The following is a 17,390-nucleotide window of genomic DNA, read 5'->3' on the forward strand; positions in this document are numbered from 1 at the left end:
CCCGACTGCCTGCTCTTGAACATCCATACCCACCGCCCCCCCCCCCCCGCCCCATTTAACTTCTCTTGTCCCTTGCAGTGAGGGGGGTCTCTAAATTTCTGCTCAGGGCTTTTTTCCACCCAACACAAACCCCTGCAACTTCCAAGAAAAACATTATGCCTTTCAGGGTGCTTCTCACCCCACCAACAGACAGATGCCCCTGAAGGTACAAAATGGCATATAAATCAGGCACAAACTGATCCCTGCCCACCTCTTAAAACCTGTCCCGTCTTTCCAAAGCCCACAGTGCAGCTGCTGTCCACTCCTCTGGGCATCCACTCCATCACAACGTGACAGGAATTTTTCCCGCCTCTGAACCGCTTTGCACAATTTCCCGATCCACAACACCTGGACCTTTGGCTCCCTTATTCATTCGGTTGTCAAAGAATTTCAGAGAAACTACTCTATGCCAGGCATTAGAGCAGTTAGCTGTCCCTGCCCACAACAATCTTGAAGTCTAGAGGGAAAAATAAACAAGATAAAAACTGCGGTACAACTTAAAAACAGCATGCCTTTAGAATACAGATTCCAAGAGAAAGGGATTTTGTGTCCTCTGCATTGTAATGTTTCTTGAACTCCAACAGCGCCTGGCACATAGCAGACATTCAATATTTACTGAATGAATAAAGAAATGGATGAACGTATGAGTGTCCGCATATCATAGTGCATGTCACCCAGTAGGGAAGAGAGCATTTGTCCAAAGATGCCTACAGCTACCCTTGATTCAGCATTTCCTAGTGCAAAACGCCGTACAAGGCACATGGGGGCCCAGGCTTGCAGGACCAGGGAACGCTTCCTGAAGGACGGAGTGAAATGAAAACACTGAAAGTGGGAAAGTGAAAGCAGAAGGAACTTGTGCAGAGACTGGAGAAGCACACCCAGGAGGAGTGGAAGCACTGCCAATTAAAGGCAATGCATTTTATAACCTCCCTACACAGCCGCTGATGTCCTCTCTACTCAGATGTGAGCATTTCGGGGGGAAAATACTAGTAACTCCACAGAGGACGTTGAAGCACGGATACTCCTACTTTGTTCAAGTGACTGGAGCCAGTCACGAGCAGTTCCAGATTCAGAACTCCAGAACCCACAACTTTCGAAAGGCGAGTGGATAAAGAGCCATGGGGAGAAGCGACCTTCATGCCTATTGCTTGTTTTCCCTCAAAGACAGGAAAGTCATCACTTCCCAGACACCCAACGACAAGAATCCAGTGGCTTACCAAAGCAACTCCATAAAGCAATTACCACTTCCAAACATTCAATCCGACGGCTTCTACTGATTCAAGAAATTAAGAAACCATGCCGAACTCCTGCCTCATGCAGTCCCAGGAAGTCAAAGTGAATGCTGCCCCCTTTCATTTACCGGTGTGGACTCTACAGGGAGCAGTTTTAATCTTGTCAATAAGCATGGATTGAGCGTCAACTGTATACAAGGCATTGGGTTATAGGTGCCATACACTGGTGATCGATACATTCTATTGGAAGCAGACAAAAAAACAAAAGATGAAAGCTATGAGCATTTCAGAGCGAGAGGCACGGTGACAAACTTGAACAGGATGAGGGGCCAGACAGGGAATGGGGGAGGGCTGCTTCTTGAAGGCCTCTGAGCTAAGAGTTGAACGATGAGGAAGAGGTGTAGGGGCAGCCCAAGGGGAGAAAAGGGCAAGAACAAAGTCCCCAGATGGAAATGAACTTGGGGTGTTTGGAGCAAGGAAGGTCACTGTGGTTGGACCACAGTGAATGAAAACCAGGAAGAAAAAATTGTGAGTGGAAAGACAAGGAGGAGTCACATCGGTAAGGTCTGACAGGTCCCTGGAAAGATCTGGGACGATAAGTGCAAGGAGATGCCACTGGAAAGTCTTAAGCAGCAAAGAAACATGGACTGATTTTGCTTTAAGATGTCTACTCTAAAGGTCATCAAAATGAACACTTATTAGTGAGACACAGTGGTGAACCAGCCCTCACTTTGCTCTCTGATAAAGACAGCATTCATCCACCAGCCAGCATCCACCAGCATCCTGACCAACAAGCGGAAAGTACCTCTTGGTGACCAGTTGCTCGGACTTCCAAGAAGGGACTTTCAAATAAGCTCACTTATTCTGAAACCCAGTTTCCCCTCTTCCTGTGTCCTTCCTTCAGTGGATGAGGGTTAAAAAAAAAAAAAAAAAAAAAGGTTCTAAGCCTAAAGCTTGTAAATCTCACCACTTTGAAAAAGTCCTGGAAAGAGGACGTCAGAAAGCCTGCACACCTAGCTCATATTTCCATTGGAGCACTGACCTGAAACCACAAGACCAAGCTAGACCAGCAACCCCAGTTTATGGTTTGCGGGGGCGCGGGGGGGGGGGGGGGGAGGCAGCCCTCCTGATGGCTTAGTTGCCCTGATGTGATGCCTGCTCCCAGCCCCCACCGTGATGCAGAAATCAAGATATTCAAGACAGGTCAGCTCAACGGTCACCTGCTAAACGACCAAAACGGGAAAACACTATTTCAGTGTCCGAAACATCAAAAAGCAGCCCATGTGAGGCTCTATCTGTGGCGATACCATGCCAGAAATCTGGGCTAATCTGACTCTGCTATTCATAAATTCTCCCTCATGTGAAAGCCCATGTGTTTGGGAAAGGGAAATGAATCCAAGTCAATTTTAGACATTGTTACTTGGAAACCATCTGGAGTCCCTGGAAGCAGAAGAAGCCAGCGCATCCCCTGCCCTCGGATGCCCACCGGAATTAGGGCAGTATGCTTACCTGGGAGTTTCTGGTGCCCTGTTCCCCAGGGATGTCCCCACCCCCACCCTACCAGATGCCAGCTCAGGCTCCACTTCCCACCCAAGAAAGGTATTTGGTTTCCGCGAAAACCTAGTGGAGAGCCCTCCATGAGTGAAGCCTGCACTTGAACTGAACCCAAGGCTGGGTTCTCGGCTTTCCACTTCGCTCTACAGCTGCACACCTCAATTCCTCAGCCACACAGCAGCACGGGAAATCCCTCCCCAGGAGCAGAAGTTCCATGAAAAATCCCCCCTGCCTAACCCCCCTGTGTTCACAGCATGTCTGGCTTCTGACGAGACCCACCAGAATCCTTATGTAACGTTAATAGATGTTGGCACCCTGCGGAGAGGCTCCTGGAGACACTAGCCCAGATGTAGCCCATTTTCGCGGCGGAGACAGCAGGCTGGGTCCTGCAGCTTCCGAGGGCCCGGCTCTGCCAGACCGACCATAGGGCCTCTCTGTTGCCCTCCCCTACCTGGCTGTGGTCCTCTGTTTATCTCATCTTCCAGAGGAGCTGGACCTCCCTTCCTGCAGCCTCCCTCCCTCTACTGAAATCAGTCTTAGGACCGAGCCGAGAGCAGCGCCATTCCACCAGCACCTTCCCTTACCCCGTCCCCCCTCCCCCCTCCCGATCTCCTCCCCAACACCTATCGCCTTAAGAAACCCGGCCAAGATCCAGAATCTCGTACAGTCCTAGTCCCAGGACACAAACACAGCAGGAAGGGCAGGCTCCGCGCTGCCAAGCCGACCAGGCCCAACACTTCGCCCCGGACCCCCGGGGAAGCCTGAACTCCGCGCAGGGAAGGGGATCTGCGAGAGCGACTGCGGGTCTGCAGCCTTCGGCACCGTCAGAGCAAACACCTGTTTCCAGGACGCCCGGCGGCCGGGTGGGGGACGAGGGGAGTCCCGGGCGAAGGCAGGGAGGAACGGGGTGAAGGGGCAGCTGGGGACGCAGGTAAAGGATGCGTCACACTCTGCGCTTGGCAACCGGAGCCCGGGCGCAGCGGGCAGAGCCAGGGAAGGGCTCGCGGGGCTGGGAAGTTCCGAGAGGAGGGGTCGCGCCCGCGAGCCGTCCCAGAGGGGCCGCCGCAGGGGCCGGCAGGCAGCGGAGGGAGGGAAGGCGGAGGGCAGGGAGGCCGGGCGGCCGGCCGGGCGGGCTCCATCACCTGCGCGCCCCGGCGGCCGCAGGCTCGCGGGCGCGCACCGGGGGACCTACCTGCCCACCGTCTGGTTGGCCAGCTGGCGCATGCGATTGAACTGCTTCTTCATCGTGGCCCCGCTGCCGCGCTGGCCCGGGAGCTGGGCGAGGACGGAGCAGCCCGGAGCCCGCCGCGGGTTACATGGCTCCCGCGCGGAGCCTTCCGGGCGACGGCGGCGGCACTGCGGAGCCTCCGGGAGCCGTCTGGCCCGCGCGCGGCTCCCTCCCCAGGGCACCGCCGCCTACTCCTCCGCCCGCCGCGGCGCCCGCTGCCGCATCCTCCTCACGCGCGCCGCCGCGCCTGCATGGGGACGCCCGCGGCCGCCCTCGGCGCCGGCCAGGTCCGCCCGGCCGCCTGCCCCCAGCCCCTCTCCGCCGCGGGGACCCGGGAGTCTCCGCAGGCTCCTGGCCGGCTGGCCGGGTGGTCCCCGCTGCGCCTGTGCGGCGGGCGCCGTGCATTCTGGGACTTGTAGTCCTGCGCCGCTGCCCACCTTTCCGCGCGCGAAGTTTGCCAGGACCGAGGCGCGCGGAGGTGGGGGCCGGCGAGGGGCGGAGGCCCGCGGGGGGCGAAGGCGGGCGGGGGGCGGAGGCCCGCGCGCGGGTGGAGGCCGGTGCTTTGCGCTGTGGCACTCCAGGGAGGGAAAGGTTTCACTGCTTTAAAAATAGCAAAGTGGAACCGGGACTACAACAGCAAAGAAGGAAAGTGAGCATCTGTCTTTCATTGTATTTAAGTGAATGTGAGGCATTGCTGTTTTGAATTCGCAAGAAGGAGATTTGTGCAGGCGGCAAGGGCTCATAAAGTTGCCTAAAGCCACCTGGTAATTGTTGAGGTGCCCAGTTAAGCTTTCCGTCCCAGGGCCTGACCGATCGATCATAGCATGCATCCCAGAAGTGTCACCCTTAATTTTTACCAAACCCAAGAGGTAACCAGGAGCCAGAATGGAAGAAGGGTATAATAACAGTGTTCCGTGCCTATGGAACCAGCTTGACTGAGACAACTTTCTTGTATGACAGTCTCACAGCTGGTCACAGGGGACCAAGGGGCATCAGCTGTGGCAGGCCTGGAGCCTTCTACACAGCAGTTTCCCATTGGCATCTGTTGGCTCCTTGAAAAGGGTCCTGAATTTCCTTGTGCAATCTCCATCCTTAGGAAAAGACAGCTGTCGCAATTAGGTTTTATCATCCACCTGTCAAGTAAGAACAGGGCCCCTGTCTGTTGAGTCCCTGTGGTAGGGGCTTCGGATCAGATATGAGTTAGAACATTAGATTTCCAAATACCAATTATATAACCTTTGGGGAAAAAAATTGCATAATCTCTCTAAGTTTTCCCATCTCTAATAGAGAAATAATACTGTCCAGTAGATAGCAAAGATAGAGAAGTGTCTGCTAAATTAACACGAATTAAATAACATGCGTTTCTATGTAGTACGTGGGTTCATAGTCGTTTACTACAAATACAATTATAGTCAGAATAGAGCAGAATGCCCTTCCTCCGACAGAATTACTAGTCTGATAAATCAAAGAACTTTTTTGCAATGGTATATTTTGCATATGTTGATTATAGTTGCAAGATGTCCTAAATATGCTTCGCAGTATCTTATTAGCCTGCTGCACAAAAGATGGTTTGAGGCAAGTCTTGGCTGAGTGAACATGAGATCTTTAATTAATTGTGAATTTAGCCTCTGCTTATTAGGTTAGGCAGCTCCAGCCAATTAATAAGTGAAGGCATGATTTGCTCTTAACCAACTGTGCTATGCTTCTAATGTCACTATCATTTCTCTACACACTGAAATTATTGCCACTTTGAGATATTTTTAGCAACCAAGGCACAGCATGGTTTTTAAATGTATAAATAAAAGAGATATAAAGAGTCACTGGAGGACTTTGAGCAACACTATCTCTGCTGACATCTAGAACTGTGCTGTCCAAGAGAGTAACCGCTGATCACAGGCAGCTATTGAAATTTAAATTAATTAAAATTAAATGAAATTAAAAATGTAGTTCCCCAGTCATCCTAGCCACGTCCTAAGTGCCTAATAGCCACACGGGCTGTATCAGACAGTCCAACATAGAATATTCCTATCCTCTCAGAAAGTTCTGTTGGGGGAGTGCCTAAGTGGTTCAGTCGCTTAAGCCTCTGCCTTCAGCTCAGGTCATGATCCCAGGGTCCTGGGTTCGAGTCCGGCATCCGACTCCCTGCTCAGTGGGGAGCCTGCTTCCCCCTCTCCTCCTGGCTCCTGTTCCCTCTTTGTGTCTCTGTCTCTCTCTCAAATAAATAATTAAAATCTTTAAAAAAAGGAAAGAAAGAAAGTTCTTTTGGACAACAGTAGTATTAGGGAACTCTGTAAGACAATTCCAAAATCATGCCAGTCCCTGTCTTCAACCTGGGGACATTTCAGTTCTAAAAGGGAACTTTCTACTTGTCCACAAACACAGCCTATCCTGCCAGGGTGTATTTTACTAACGGGTGGCTACCTTACATATTTCCTGTTCTATGAACTTTTCCTCCCCTCGGGAAGCAGCTCATGTTTTTGTCCTTCCTACCCAGGGACAGGATGACAGTGCAGAAAAAAGAGAAAGGGGTGTCAGGTCTGCTCATCAGATCTCTCAAAGCAGGTTTCAGAAACACACATGAGAATAGACTTGTAAAGAAAAGCACTTTTGAGTTTCAGGAATCCAGGCTTTGGACCTTTAATAGTCTATACCAAAAATGGTTGAAGTTTGAAGAACACACCATCCTGCCTTTCGCAGATAAAAAATTCCCAGGGTGTGAGGTGTTGAGGATGATGATAGGGGAGTGGAAGGGATGAGAGGGAGAGGAAACGGAGATGACGCATATACAATTTGATTATGGTTCAAAAGGTCACTGCCGGTACCTATGAAAGGGGATTACACTTCACCTTCCCAATGAGGTCAAGATCAATCATACAATTCTCTTTGGACATAGAATATGCACAGAGTGATGGTTGTCACTCTTGAGCAGATTGGTAAGAGTCATTTTGGAATCCCCCCTCTCCTCTTTTCAGTCTGCCTTACAACCAGCAATGACCAAGTATTACTTATCCTTTTCAGATTCCAATCACCTTTATACCTACTGCTGTAAAATTTACACCATTTGAGTCTAAAGATTCTTTTTTTTTTTTTAAAGATTTATTGGACAGAGAGAGACATGGTGAGAAAGGGAACAAAATCAGGGGGAGGGGCAGAGGGAGAAGCAGACTCCCCGTGAGCAGGGAGCCCAATGTGGGGCTTGATCCCAGTGCCCTGGGATCATGACCTGAGCCGAAGGCAGGTGCTTAACTGACTGAGCCACCCAGGTGCCCTAAAGATTTTCTTAAACAAGGTGACAGATGTTCCCATCTTTGGGCAGTATCAGCTCCAGTGTTTCAGCTTTCTTGGATCTGCACCCTTGCCAGAGCCTTATCATGGGCAGAATGTATTTTCCTACCTAGTAACTTTTGACTTGACTGTGTGTAACTGATTTGGCCAAAGGCAGGTGGGGGGAAGCGTACTGGCCAACTCCAGCCTACACATTAACAGGCTTTGCACATTTTCCACCAACATGAGAAGCACTTTACCTAGCTGCCTGTTGCCGCTCACCTTGAGCTCTTCAACAGACACCTGTGGACCAGACCGGCCCTGAAATTAACGAAGTAATTGATGAATTCATCTTAGAGCAGGTTATTTAAAAAAATAGATAAAGCGAATATATCTAAAGAAAAGAGGAAAGAAGCAAGACAGAGACACAACCTTAGAAATGAGAAAAAGGATTTAATCACAGGTGCAAAATAAACTATGAGAGCATGGGCAATTTTACGTTTACTTATTTAAAAATAAGCTCTGTTTTCCCGGGGTGCGGTGGGGGAGAAATTGCTACAGATGTTTCAAAAGTAACAAGAGTGAGTAGACCAAGACCACTAAAGAAATTGAAAACATTGTCACAGAATAACACTCCCCAAAGTAATCAGGCCCAGACAGTTTTATGGGGAGCTATTTAAGAGAGTCAAGGAACAGATTAATTCCTCTGCTATTTAAAGTGTTCCAGACACAGAAATAGAATGAAAGCAACCCAATTCATCTTATGAAATTGGCTTAACCTTGTTACCAAACCTAATGAAGATAGCACACACACACAAACAACCTACCAAGATCACTTACAAAATAAAAATTGTGAATAAAACAAACTCACTAATAAAATGTTAATAAATTCTAACACCATATGTGCTTCTGTACAAATGCACATACATCTTAATGGTATTTATTGAAGAATAAATAATTCAGATAAATTAAAAGATGAAAATCATGCATATCCTCGCTAACTAAAGATAACTATGCATTTATAAATATATTTCAAAAATGGAATCACACTTGTTAGGTCAATATGTTCTTTCCTGTCGTCTGTTATTTTAAATATCTCTGATTAACACATGGGTGGCTAAAACTGCACACATACTTACTTCCTTAAGATCAAAATTGAAGAACTAGAATTTCTGCACTACGTTTTTTAAGCTTCTTTGGTATTACCAAATTATTCCTCCAGATAAAAAATGAAAACATTTTGCAGGCCCACTTCTTATGCATAAATTTTCTAATTTCCCCACACCCTGACCTACACTATAATACTTTTAATAATCCTGCCAGATAAGTAGATGAGAAATAGCATTATAGTGCCATTTTAATTTGCATTTTAAAAAAATCACATTAAAACATTTTGTTCATGTTTCATGGCTATTCAGTTTTTCTTCAATTAATTGCTGATTTCTTCATGTCCTTAGCCCATTTTTCTGTGGTGGGGTTCCATACTTTATTGTTGATTTTAAAAGCCCGTTGGCTATATTAATTATATTCATACTGTTGTGTCTGATGGCAAGAACTTTCTCTAGTTTGGCTTCTTCCTTTTAAGATCCCTAATGCTGATTTTTGTCCTCCATGAATTTTATATTTTTAATGTGGTCAGATCCAGTAATCTCTTCCTTTATGCATTATGCCTTTGGTTTGATGCTTAGAAAGCCCGCCCTATCCCCAAATGATGGAAATATTCAACTGTATTTTCACCACAACATTCTATATGTTAATTCTCTTTATTTATACTAAATTTTAAATGCGACATTTGGGTTCAAAATGTTAACTAAAGCTAGTAGTTTTGACTCATTTCTTCCTCCAATGTCATTTTGAAATAACTCATCAAAGATAATAAATTCTAAGTCACTTATAGAAATTAGAGAAAGAAGGGCACCTGGGTGGCTCGGTTGGGTGGGTGGCTGCCTTCAGCTCAGGTCATGATCCCAGAGTCCCAGGATCGAGTCCCACATGGGGCTCCCAGCTCCAGGGGAGTCTGCTTCTTCCTCTGACCTTCTCCCCTCTCATGCTCTCTCTCACTCTCTCCCTCTCAAATAAATGAATAAAATCTTAAAAAAAAGAAATTAGAGAAAAATGCCACTCACAATCTTGGCGGAGAATGGCATGGGTGATTTTTGGGTGAGGGGAGAACTGACCAGGCAGAATTTATTATTCTTTGGGGGAAATTAAATGACGATCTACACCATCTTTGATAAACTACCTCCCCCCCCAACCCCCCGGTACCTCCCTCTGCCATTTCAGCCACCAAAATCTGGACTAACCAGACCTCTCTATGTGAGAATGAACAAAGAGAAAAAAAGACTGAGTAGTTGAATAGAATAGTAAAGATGATGGTAATAGACCACACCCTTAAGTACTACACTAAGTACACTTAACCCTTGAACAGCAATAACCCTTGAACCACCAATCACCCACAAAGTCAAAAATCCAGGTGTGACTTTTGACTCTTCCAAAACTTAACTTCCAATAGCTTACAGTTGACCAGAAGCTTTACTGATAACATCGTCAATTTGCACATATTTTGTATGTTACAGGTACTCTACATCATATTCTTACAATACTAACTTTTTCTTTTCTTTTTGGTATTTCTATGCTATACTGCTGGCAAGTTTTTTCAAATTGTTCTAAGTCTCCAAAAACTTTTCCAACAGATTTACTGAAAAATAGTCACAGATAAGTGGACCTACACAGTTCAGACTCATATTGTTCAACATCCATGATCTCATTTAATCCTTAAAAGAACTGTGGGATGAGGGTTTTAGGATACCCATCATACAAGTCACAGCTCAGAGAGTTTTGGTGAATAATGATTCACGTGCCACAACTGGGATCCCAACTCAGGTTTGTCTCGTTCAAATGCCTGTGCTTTTATTTTATCTATGAAACAGGGAGGCTAATCTGAGAATTCAGAGAAATGTCCCCCAGTGAAAAAGTTAAGCGGGAAGTAAAGGAAATGCAGTTTTGAAGTCTAATTTGTGTGTTTGGTGAGAATGGAGAGAACACTGCTTTGATATGGCAGGGTCTGGCTGCCACAAAAGACAGCCATATTAAATAAGAAAGAATTCTTGGATCAATGGAATTAATGAAATGCAATAGAGACAGGAAATGGCAGAATTGGTACTGCCCAGAATGGAACAGGTGCATTAGGAGATGGGCTGGAAGAATGTTCCCAAAATCCAGAGGAAAAAGTAAGCAACTCAAAGAAATGAAGGGAAAAAGGAAAAGAGACATGGAATCTTTTTCAGAAAATTAAAAAAAATATGTAATAGAACTTCCAGAGCAGATGATAGGGAAATAAGCATAAAAATGTTAAAAAAAATTTTTTTGCAAAGCTGAAGAAAGACTCAAATCAAAATTACAATGATTCACCAAGTTCCAGAAAATATTACTGTGGGAAGGAAAGGGGGAACCCTACACATATCTTGGTAAAACTTCTGAATTTCAAAGATACATGCTGTGTTCTATGTTTGAAAGTTTCTAAGGGTAAATCTTAGACCTTCTCATCACTAGGAAACAAATGATAACTATGTATGGAATAAGTATAATTAGACTTACAGTGGTGATTATTTTGCAATATACACATATAACAACTCATCATAGTCACACCTGAAACTAACCAATGTCATATGTCAATTCCATGTCAATTTTTAAAACCAAAAACAGCAATAAAAAAGAAAGCTACAAATGCCTATAGGTACCATTCAGAGAAAAGACGTTTGTCTCTGAAGAAAAGAGAAGCTGATTCTCTTGGTACCTACAACAGTCAATGCCAATAAAATTTGGAACCACATTTCTAGAGCTCCAGCAGAAATAGGTTGTGACTCAAGTGCAGTTCAGAAAGTCTACATCTGGTCCAACGTTCACAAACCAGGGCAAAAGAAAGTTATTTTTAAATGCATAATGACTGGAAAGGTTTATAGGCCACTCATTCTCTAAACTATATTACTAGAAAATCATTCTTTCCAAAAGAAATTTTTTAAAAAATCAAAATAAAGAGTGAGACAGAATGATTTCTGCATGACCTTGGGAGAGACAATTATTTCTTTTTTTTTATTTCTTTTTTTTTTAAGATTTTATTTATTTATTTGACAGAGAGAGATCACAAGTAGATGGAGAGGCAGGCAGAGAGAGAGAGAGGGGGAAGCAGGATCTCCGCCGAGCAGAGAACCCGATGCGGGACTCGATCCCAGGACCCTGAGATCATGACCTGAGCCGAAGGCAGCGGCTTAACCCACTGAGCCACCCAGGCGCCCGAGGCAATGATTTCTTGAACACGACACTAAAAACTCTCACCTTAATGGAGATATTGGCCAATAGGACTAGTTCACAATGAGGGACTTTGGTTTATCAGATGACGCCATTAGGAGAATGAAAAAGAAAACTGTCCTCAGAGTGCGAGAAGTTGTTTGCACATACAAAACAGTCAAAGGACTCAACTCCAGAATCCTACAGTCCAATAGGAAAAAGGTAGAAAACCTAAAAGAAAAATGGACAAGACTTGGACACCACTTTACTGCCAAGGCAAAGCCCCAGTGGCTAAAGAGTATGTGAAAAGTTGCTCAGCATCATTGGTCATCCAGTATATGCTGATGGATATTACAGCGAATCCCACAGCATACCCACACAATTGCTGCTATTGAAAAACACAATTAGAACCAAGTGTGGGTGAGGACAGGGAGCAACGGAAACTCGTTTCAGGCAGAGGGAACTTGGTATAAGCACTTCAGAAACTGTTTCGTGTTATCTGCTAAGGCTTGGCTGTAGGCATACTCCATGCCCCAGTCATTTCCTATTTCTACAGAAATGTGTACATATTTGCAAAAAAAAGGTAGGTGCTAGAATGAATCAGCAAAATTTCTGATAGTCAAAAATTGGAAACAATGGAAATGCCCATTAACGTAGAGTGGATAGGGACACCTGGCTGGCTCAGTCCTTAGAGCCTCAGCCCTTGATCTCCGGGTCTTGAGTGCAAGCTCCACATGGGGTACAGTGATTACTTCAATAAATAAACTTAAAAAAAAGCAAAAGGGTGCCTGAGTGGCTCCGTCATGAAGCATCTGCCTTTGGCTCAGGTCATGATCCCAGGAGCCTGGGATGGAGCGCTGCTTTGGGGGGGATGGTGCACCTGCTCAGTGGGAAGTCTGCTTCTCCCTCTGCCCCTCCCCAATGGCTCATGCGCTTGCTCTCTCTCAAATTTGTAAATAAAACCTAAAAAAAAAATTAAAAAATCAAGCCAATAGAGCAGATAAATGAAAGGTGATACACTCAGGTAGTAGAAAGCTATATGACAAGGAAAATGAATACATTCACCCAACAGTGGGTAAAAATACAGATGAACCTCACCAAACAACAACAACAACAACAACAACACTGAGCAGGAAAAGGCAGCTTTGGAAGAGTACTTTTCATTTGATTCCGTTTATATAAAGTTCAAAACCAAGCAAAAACAAACTGGTGGTAACAGAAGTCAGGAGAGTGGGTACGGGTGCAGGGGGAGAAAGGCATGCTAGGAAGAGGTGAGTTTGTCAGCCTGACCCCTGCAGCCTGTCAGCTGAACAATGAAGATAGGTGAGAGTGGACGGGGGTTCTAGATCCTTCGGGTGGCTTATATTTAAGGGGACTATAGTCCTGGTTTTCCTGGGACAGTCTTCGATATGCCCGTAGTCCTGGCCTTCTGTTGGATAGAGCATTTGTCCGAACAAAAGCGTTCTGATCTAGGTGATAAGTTATAGGGTCATCCCTGCTGGACCCTGTCTTCACCCGACCTGTTCCCCTTGAGAAGTGTCCGTGTGAACCCTTATCTATGTGGCGTGCAACAGAAGCACAGAGACCTCGAATCCTGTCCTGGGCTTGGAAGAACAGGAAGGACAGAGGGTTCAGCACACCGATCTGAATGGGGCCACGTTACTCAAAGAACTCGTTTCCCCCTGGAGACGCCCAAGCTGACTTTTTAGCCTGGAGGTCCCTTGGCTGAGCATAACACCAAGGAAGCAAGACCACAGTTTCTGAGGAGCCCCTTAGGCTGACACCAGTAAGAAGTGGAAAGTCTCTGGACTTCCCTCTCAGCAGCCGTGGCTCTAATTCACTGGCCCCGGGGCTAGGAAGCACATAAGTCCATCTCAAACAACCTACGTTGGTTGAAACAAGATCCTCTTGTCTCGAAGGATATACACTGGTGTTCCATTTTTAGAACAAAAGCCAGGAACGGTGGGTCCTTCTTTCCGTTACTAGATAAAGGGCATTTCTTGACATTTGGAGCTGACGTGAGCTTTAGAATGTTAAAGGGGACTTGCTATAATCTAGGCATGTGGGGAGTCAAGATTTCCACTTTGAGCCAGAACTGGAGAACGGTTATTCATCTCCACGTAATGATAACCACAGATATTCACTTATGAGGCTGCTGATGACGAGGACAAGGTGATTCTATTATTAGTAGTACTAGTGATGGTTAATTTTATGTGTCAGTTGGACTGGAGGAAGGGATGCCCGCATAGTGGGTGAAACATTGTTTTGGGGTTTCTGTGAGGTTATTTCTGGAAAAGATTGCCTCTGAATCAGTAGACTGCGCAAAAAAGGACCATACACACCAATGTGGTTGGATGTCATCCCATTTGTGGCGGACCCAAACAGAACAAAAAGCAGAGGAAGGAAGGGGGGATTCTCTCTCTCATCTTGAGCTGGGCCATCCATTTTCGGCAATCCTACATCAGAGCTCCTGGCTCTCGGGCCAACCGCAATTTCTTATATCCTCCGAATGTGGTAAATTCTCATTCATGTTCAAACCTTTGTCTAGGCTGTTCCCTCTGCCCAGAATGCATGCAATCCTTTTGCCGGGCCGACTGCTGTATCAAAGTGGTCTCCTTTGGAGATTCCTTGACCATTCTCTCTACCTAAGACTTTATGAAACGCCGTTCGTCTAACCCCTACTACATGGGCATCTTATGCCCTTACTCCCACGTAAGCACTTACCAGACGATGTTGTCCTTCCTTACCTGTCTCCATCTCCAGATGACAAAATTCTTGAAAGTGGGGTTTGCGTGTAAGAAATCTACAGTTCGTGCCTCTTCAACACCTGTTCCCTCTTTTGCTAATAGCAGCTCAATGTTCTCATAGAAAGATCTCATTTTCTCTACTGTCAGTCCATGAGCTTCAAATGATCCCACTCCACAGCTCAGGGATGGATGGGGGAATCCAGACCCTGTGAGTGGATGTGTACCTCATTCTCACGGCCACAGAGATGGGGTCCAGGATGGGCCCACTGAGAGACAGAGGGAGTGGCGAGATTTCTGCTGTGACTTAGGAATGCGAAACTCTCTTTGGCTGGAATTGGTTGCCTGAAGGATGGACACCTGGGGCTTCTCACCAGCGTGCCCTTCTTGCTTCTACATGGGGAGAGCCCACCAGAACGTTGAGTGGAGGAGGAAAGGCAGAGCCATAGCATTAAGCAAGATCAAATCTAAACGAGGGCGTGGGACCCCCCTCCCAGGGCTCCTTTCACGACAGCACATGGTTTACACACTCACTGGTGGGGAACTGGCAGGAATGAATTGAGAGAAAATCAAAGACTGAGTCTTGCTTGGGGAGTCTATGCATATCTTTGATGCCCAATTGCTTCCGCATTACTATTCACCTTGCTCAGTTGTTAAACTGATGAAAACGAGGGGTTGGCTGAGAGGTGTGTGTATATACCTTTATAACACATTCGGGACAGGAGGGTCTGTGCCTTTTCACAAAAGTCTCCATCGTATTAGTGTTGTCAGTGGTAAATACAAGTGAGATGCGTACTGTTTGAGATCAGGGGCTTCGGAGATAAAGCACCTGACAGCTGGCTCTGTATGTTTCAGATACAGAATCTTAGGCAATGGACCGAACCTCTCTGAGCCTCAGTTTCTTCATACGTAAAACGGGAATAACAGTAGTTTCATGGTGCCGTTTCGAGAACGCACGAGACAGCACCGGTGAAAGGCGTGGCATGGGGCCTGGTGTACCATACGGTCGGGGGCGGGGGAAGAAAGCTCACGTCTTTTTCAAAATAAACATTTTATTTAAAAATATATTTATATATTTTTTTAAAAGAACACATGCCAACTTTGGTACTTTAGCCATTGCTTCTTTTCCTGGTAATCCACCTTTTTTTCTGGTAATGTATAGTTGAGCAAGGGAGACAGACGTGAACACAACACACAGCTCCCCCCCAGAAAACATATGCTGGCTTTTCTGATTTCTTTGCAAAGTATGTCTTTGGGTTTCTCCAACGGAGGGCTTCAAGCACCCTTTTTCCTCACTGCAGGCCCACTGCAGGGGAACTCTAGGGAGCAGGGTGCTTTCTCTTCCTTTGGAAAACACTAGAATAGCATCCAAGATCCCCATCATTATACTCCCTCTTTCCATAAACACTCGGGAGCTGTTAAACCATTTGTAGAGGAAACTTGGGTGACCAGTGTCCATGATGGGAGCTGGTGATTAAAGAAGCATGAGATGTTCAGGAGTTTGTTGGTCCTAATCCACTGGGGAAATCACCAGATCCTAGAAGCAGAATCATTACTTCTATGTTGTTTACCCTAGTGAGTCCTATTACAATTTCCCTGGTAGAGGGTAGAGAAATTCTTCCCAGGTCTTTCCCTGTCTTGAAATCGTCTTCTTGTGCGTTGTCTCAAGCTAGCCAGGGGTCCTCCGAAAATGTGGATTCTAGAATCAAAGTCAGCTCCCTAACACAACCTGAACAGTTCCTGGAACTATAGGGCCATCTGGATTTATAGGAGATTTGTAGGAGACTTACAAGAGAATGAAGACCCCAGACTCTTTTTACTCTGAGTTGACTCATCCCTAACAGCAAACGGTGTGCCCACCTTTGTGGGCTTTCCACTGGGAGGAATGAAGGAGGGGGAGGCTGAGTGCTCTTCTCCTAAGGGGCCCGGCTTACAGTGGGCACCCCTACCCCACCCCAAGTGTCCCTTTTGCATAGAGAGCTTGTAAAGTCAAAAACAGGGACTGGAAAAATGAAGACCACACCCCCCCACACTTTTTTTTTTTTTTAAATCATAGCAAAGGGTTTCTGATTTGAGGACTGGGAGATTCCCAGTGCTCTTGCTTGTAGGAACCACAGCTCGAGTCACAGAACCTGAACCATGGGTACCTCGTCTGATTAGTAGTGGATATCTGGGAATCGGTGTGCTCGCTGCAGACCAGACGTCAAGGAATTGCCCATTGGGTGAATTGACTTGATGGGGGAGTTTCAGCCAGGTCCGTGTTTGTTTCTGAAGAGTTGGTGGAGTTTAAATATATCTTGAAAAGGACTGTCTTAAATAATTGGGATAGGGTTTTGTTTGTTTTCCAGATCAGAAATAAATGTCTTTGAATGGCAAAGGCCACCAGTGCACAGACCCATGACTATTCAGATGGAAACTCTCTTGGCTTTCTTCCCTCTTTCTTTTCCTCCCTCTTTTGCTCCTTTCCTCCCTCCCTCCTTCTCTCCTTCCCTCCCTCCCTCCCTTCCTTACTTTTTCCCTCCCTCCCTTCCTTCTTTTCCTCCTTCTCTGCTTCCTTCCTTCCCTTCTTCTATCCCTCCCTCTCTCCCTCCTTCCCTCCTTTCCTTCCTTCCTTCTTTCCTTCCTTTCTTCCTCCCCTCCCTTCCGTCCTCTCCCCCTCCCTCTCCTCCTTAAAACAGAACACGTGCCATCTCAATAATATTGTTAGAAGCAGGGCTACTACTAATGACCACTAGCTTAATGAGAGCATTCGCACAGATGCATTTTCTGACTCTGCTGAGTAAGCTTGAACCCACGCGGCCACAGCAACATTGGGGTTGGCTGCAAACTCTCTTGGGCCTGCTTCACCATGGGAGTCCCAGAAATCTGGAGAAAACCACATGTGGCTCCTTGCAGCTCTGAGAGTGTGAAGAAGCTGGAATGTAGCCATCTTCAGAAGTCTCCGTGCATCCCCCTGGTCACGCCCCACTGATCTCCAGAAAAGAGGACGCACTCAACAGTTTAAAAGTCCTTAAAATGAAAACTCCCACGAGCAGATAGATG

At 46.3% G+C, this 17,390-nt stretch overlaps 1 protein-coding gene across 5 annotated transcripts in view; it reads right to left on the reverse strand.

Annotated features, from left to right (window-relative positions):
• ARHGAP44 (Rho GTPase activating protein 44) overlaps window positions 1–4,429 on the reverse strand; it is a 176,198-nt gene extending 171,769 nt beyond the window's left edge. For all 5 annotated transcript variants that reach the window (XM_047706570.1, XM_047706568.1, XM_047706567.1 and 2 more), the window contains exon 1: window positions 4,018–4,429. In XM_047706570.1, coding sequence (XP_047562526.1) covers window positions 4,018–4,070 — 53 coding nt within the window. In that variant the 5' untranslated portion in view covers window positions 4,071–4,429. The remainder of the gene's footprint in view (window positions 1–4,017) is intronic.
• Between the last annotated feature and the right edge of the window lie 12,961 nt (window positions 4,430–17,390).

This window comes from Lutra lutra, chromosome 16 (assembly GCF_902655055.1).
Source record: "Lutra lutra chromosome 16, mLutLut1.2, whole genome shotgun sequence".
Taxonomy (NCBI): Eukaryota; Metazoa; Chordata; class Mammalia; order Carnivora; family Mustelidae; genus Lutra; species Lutra lutra.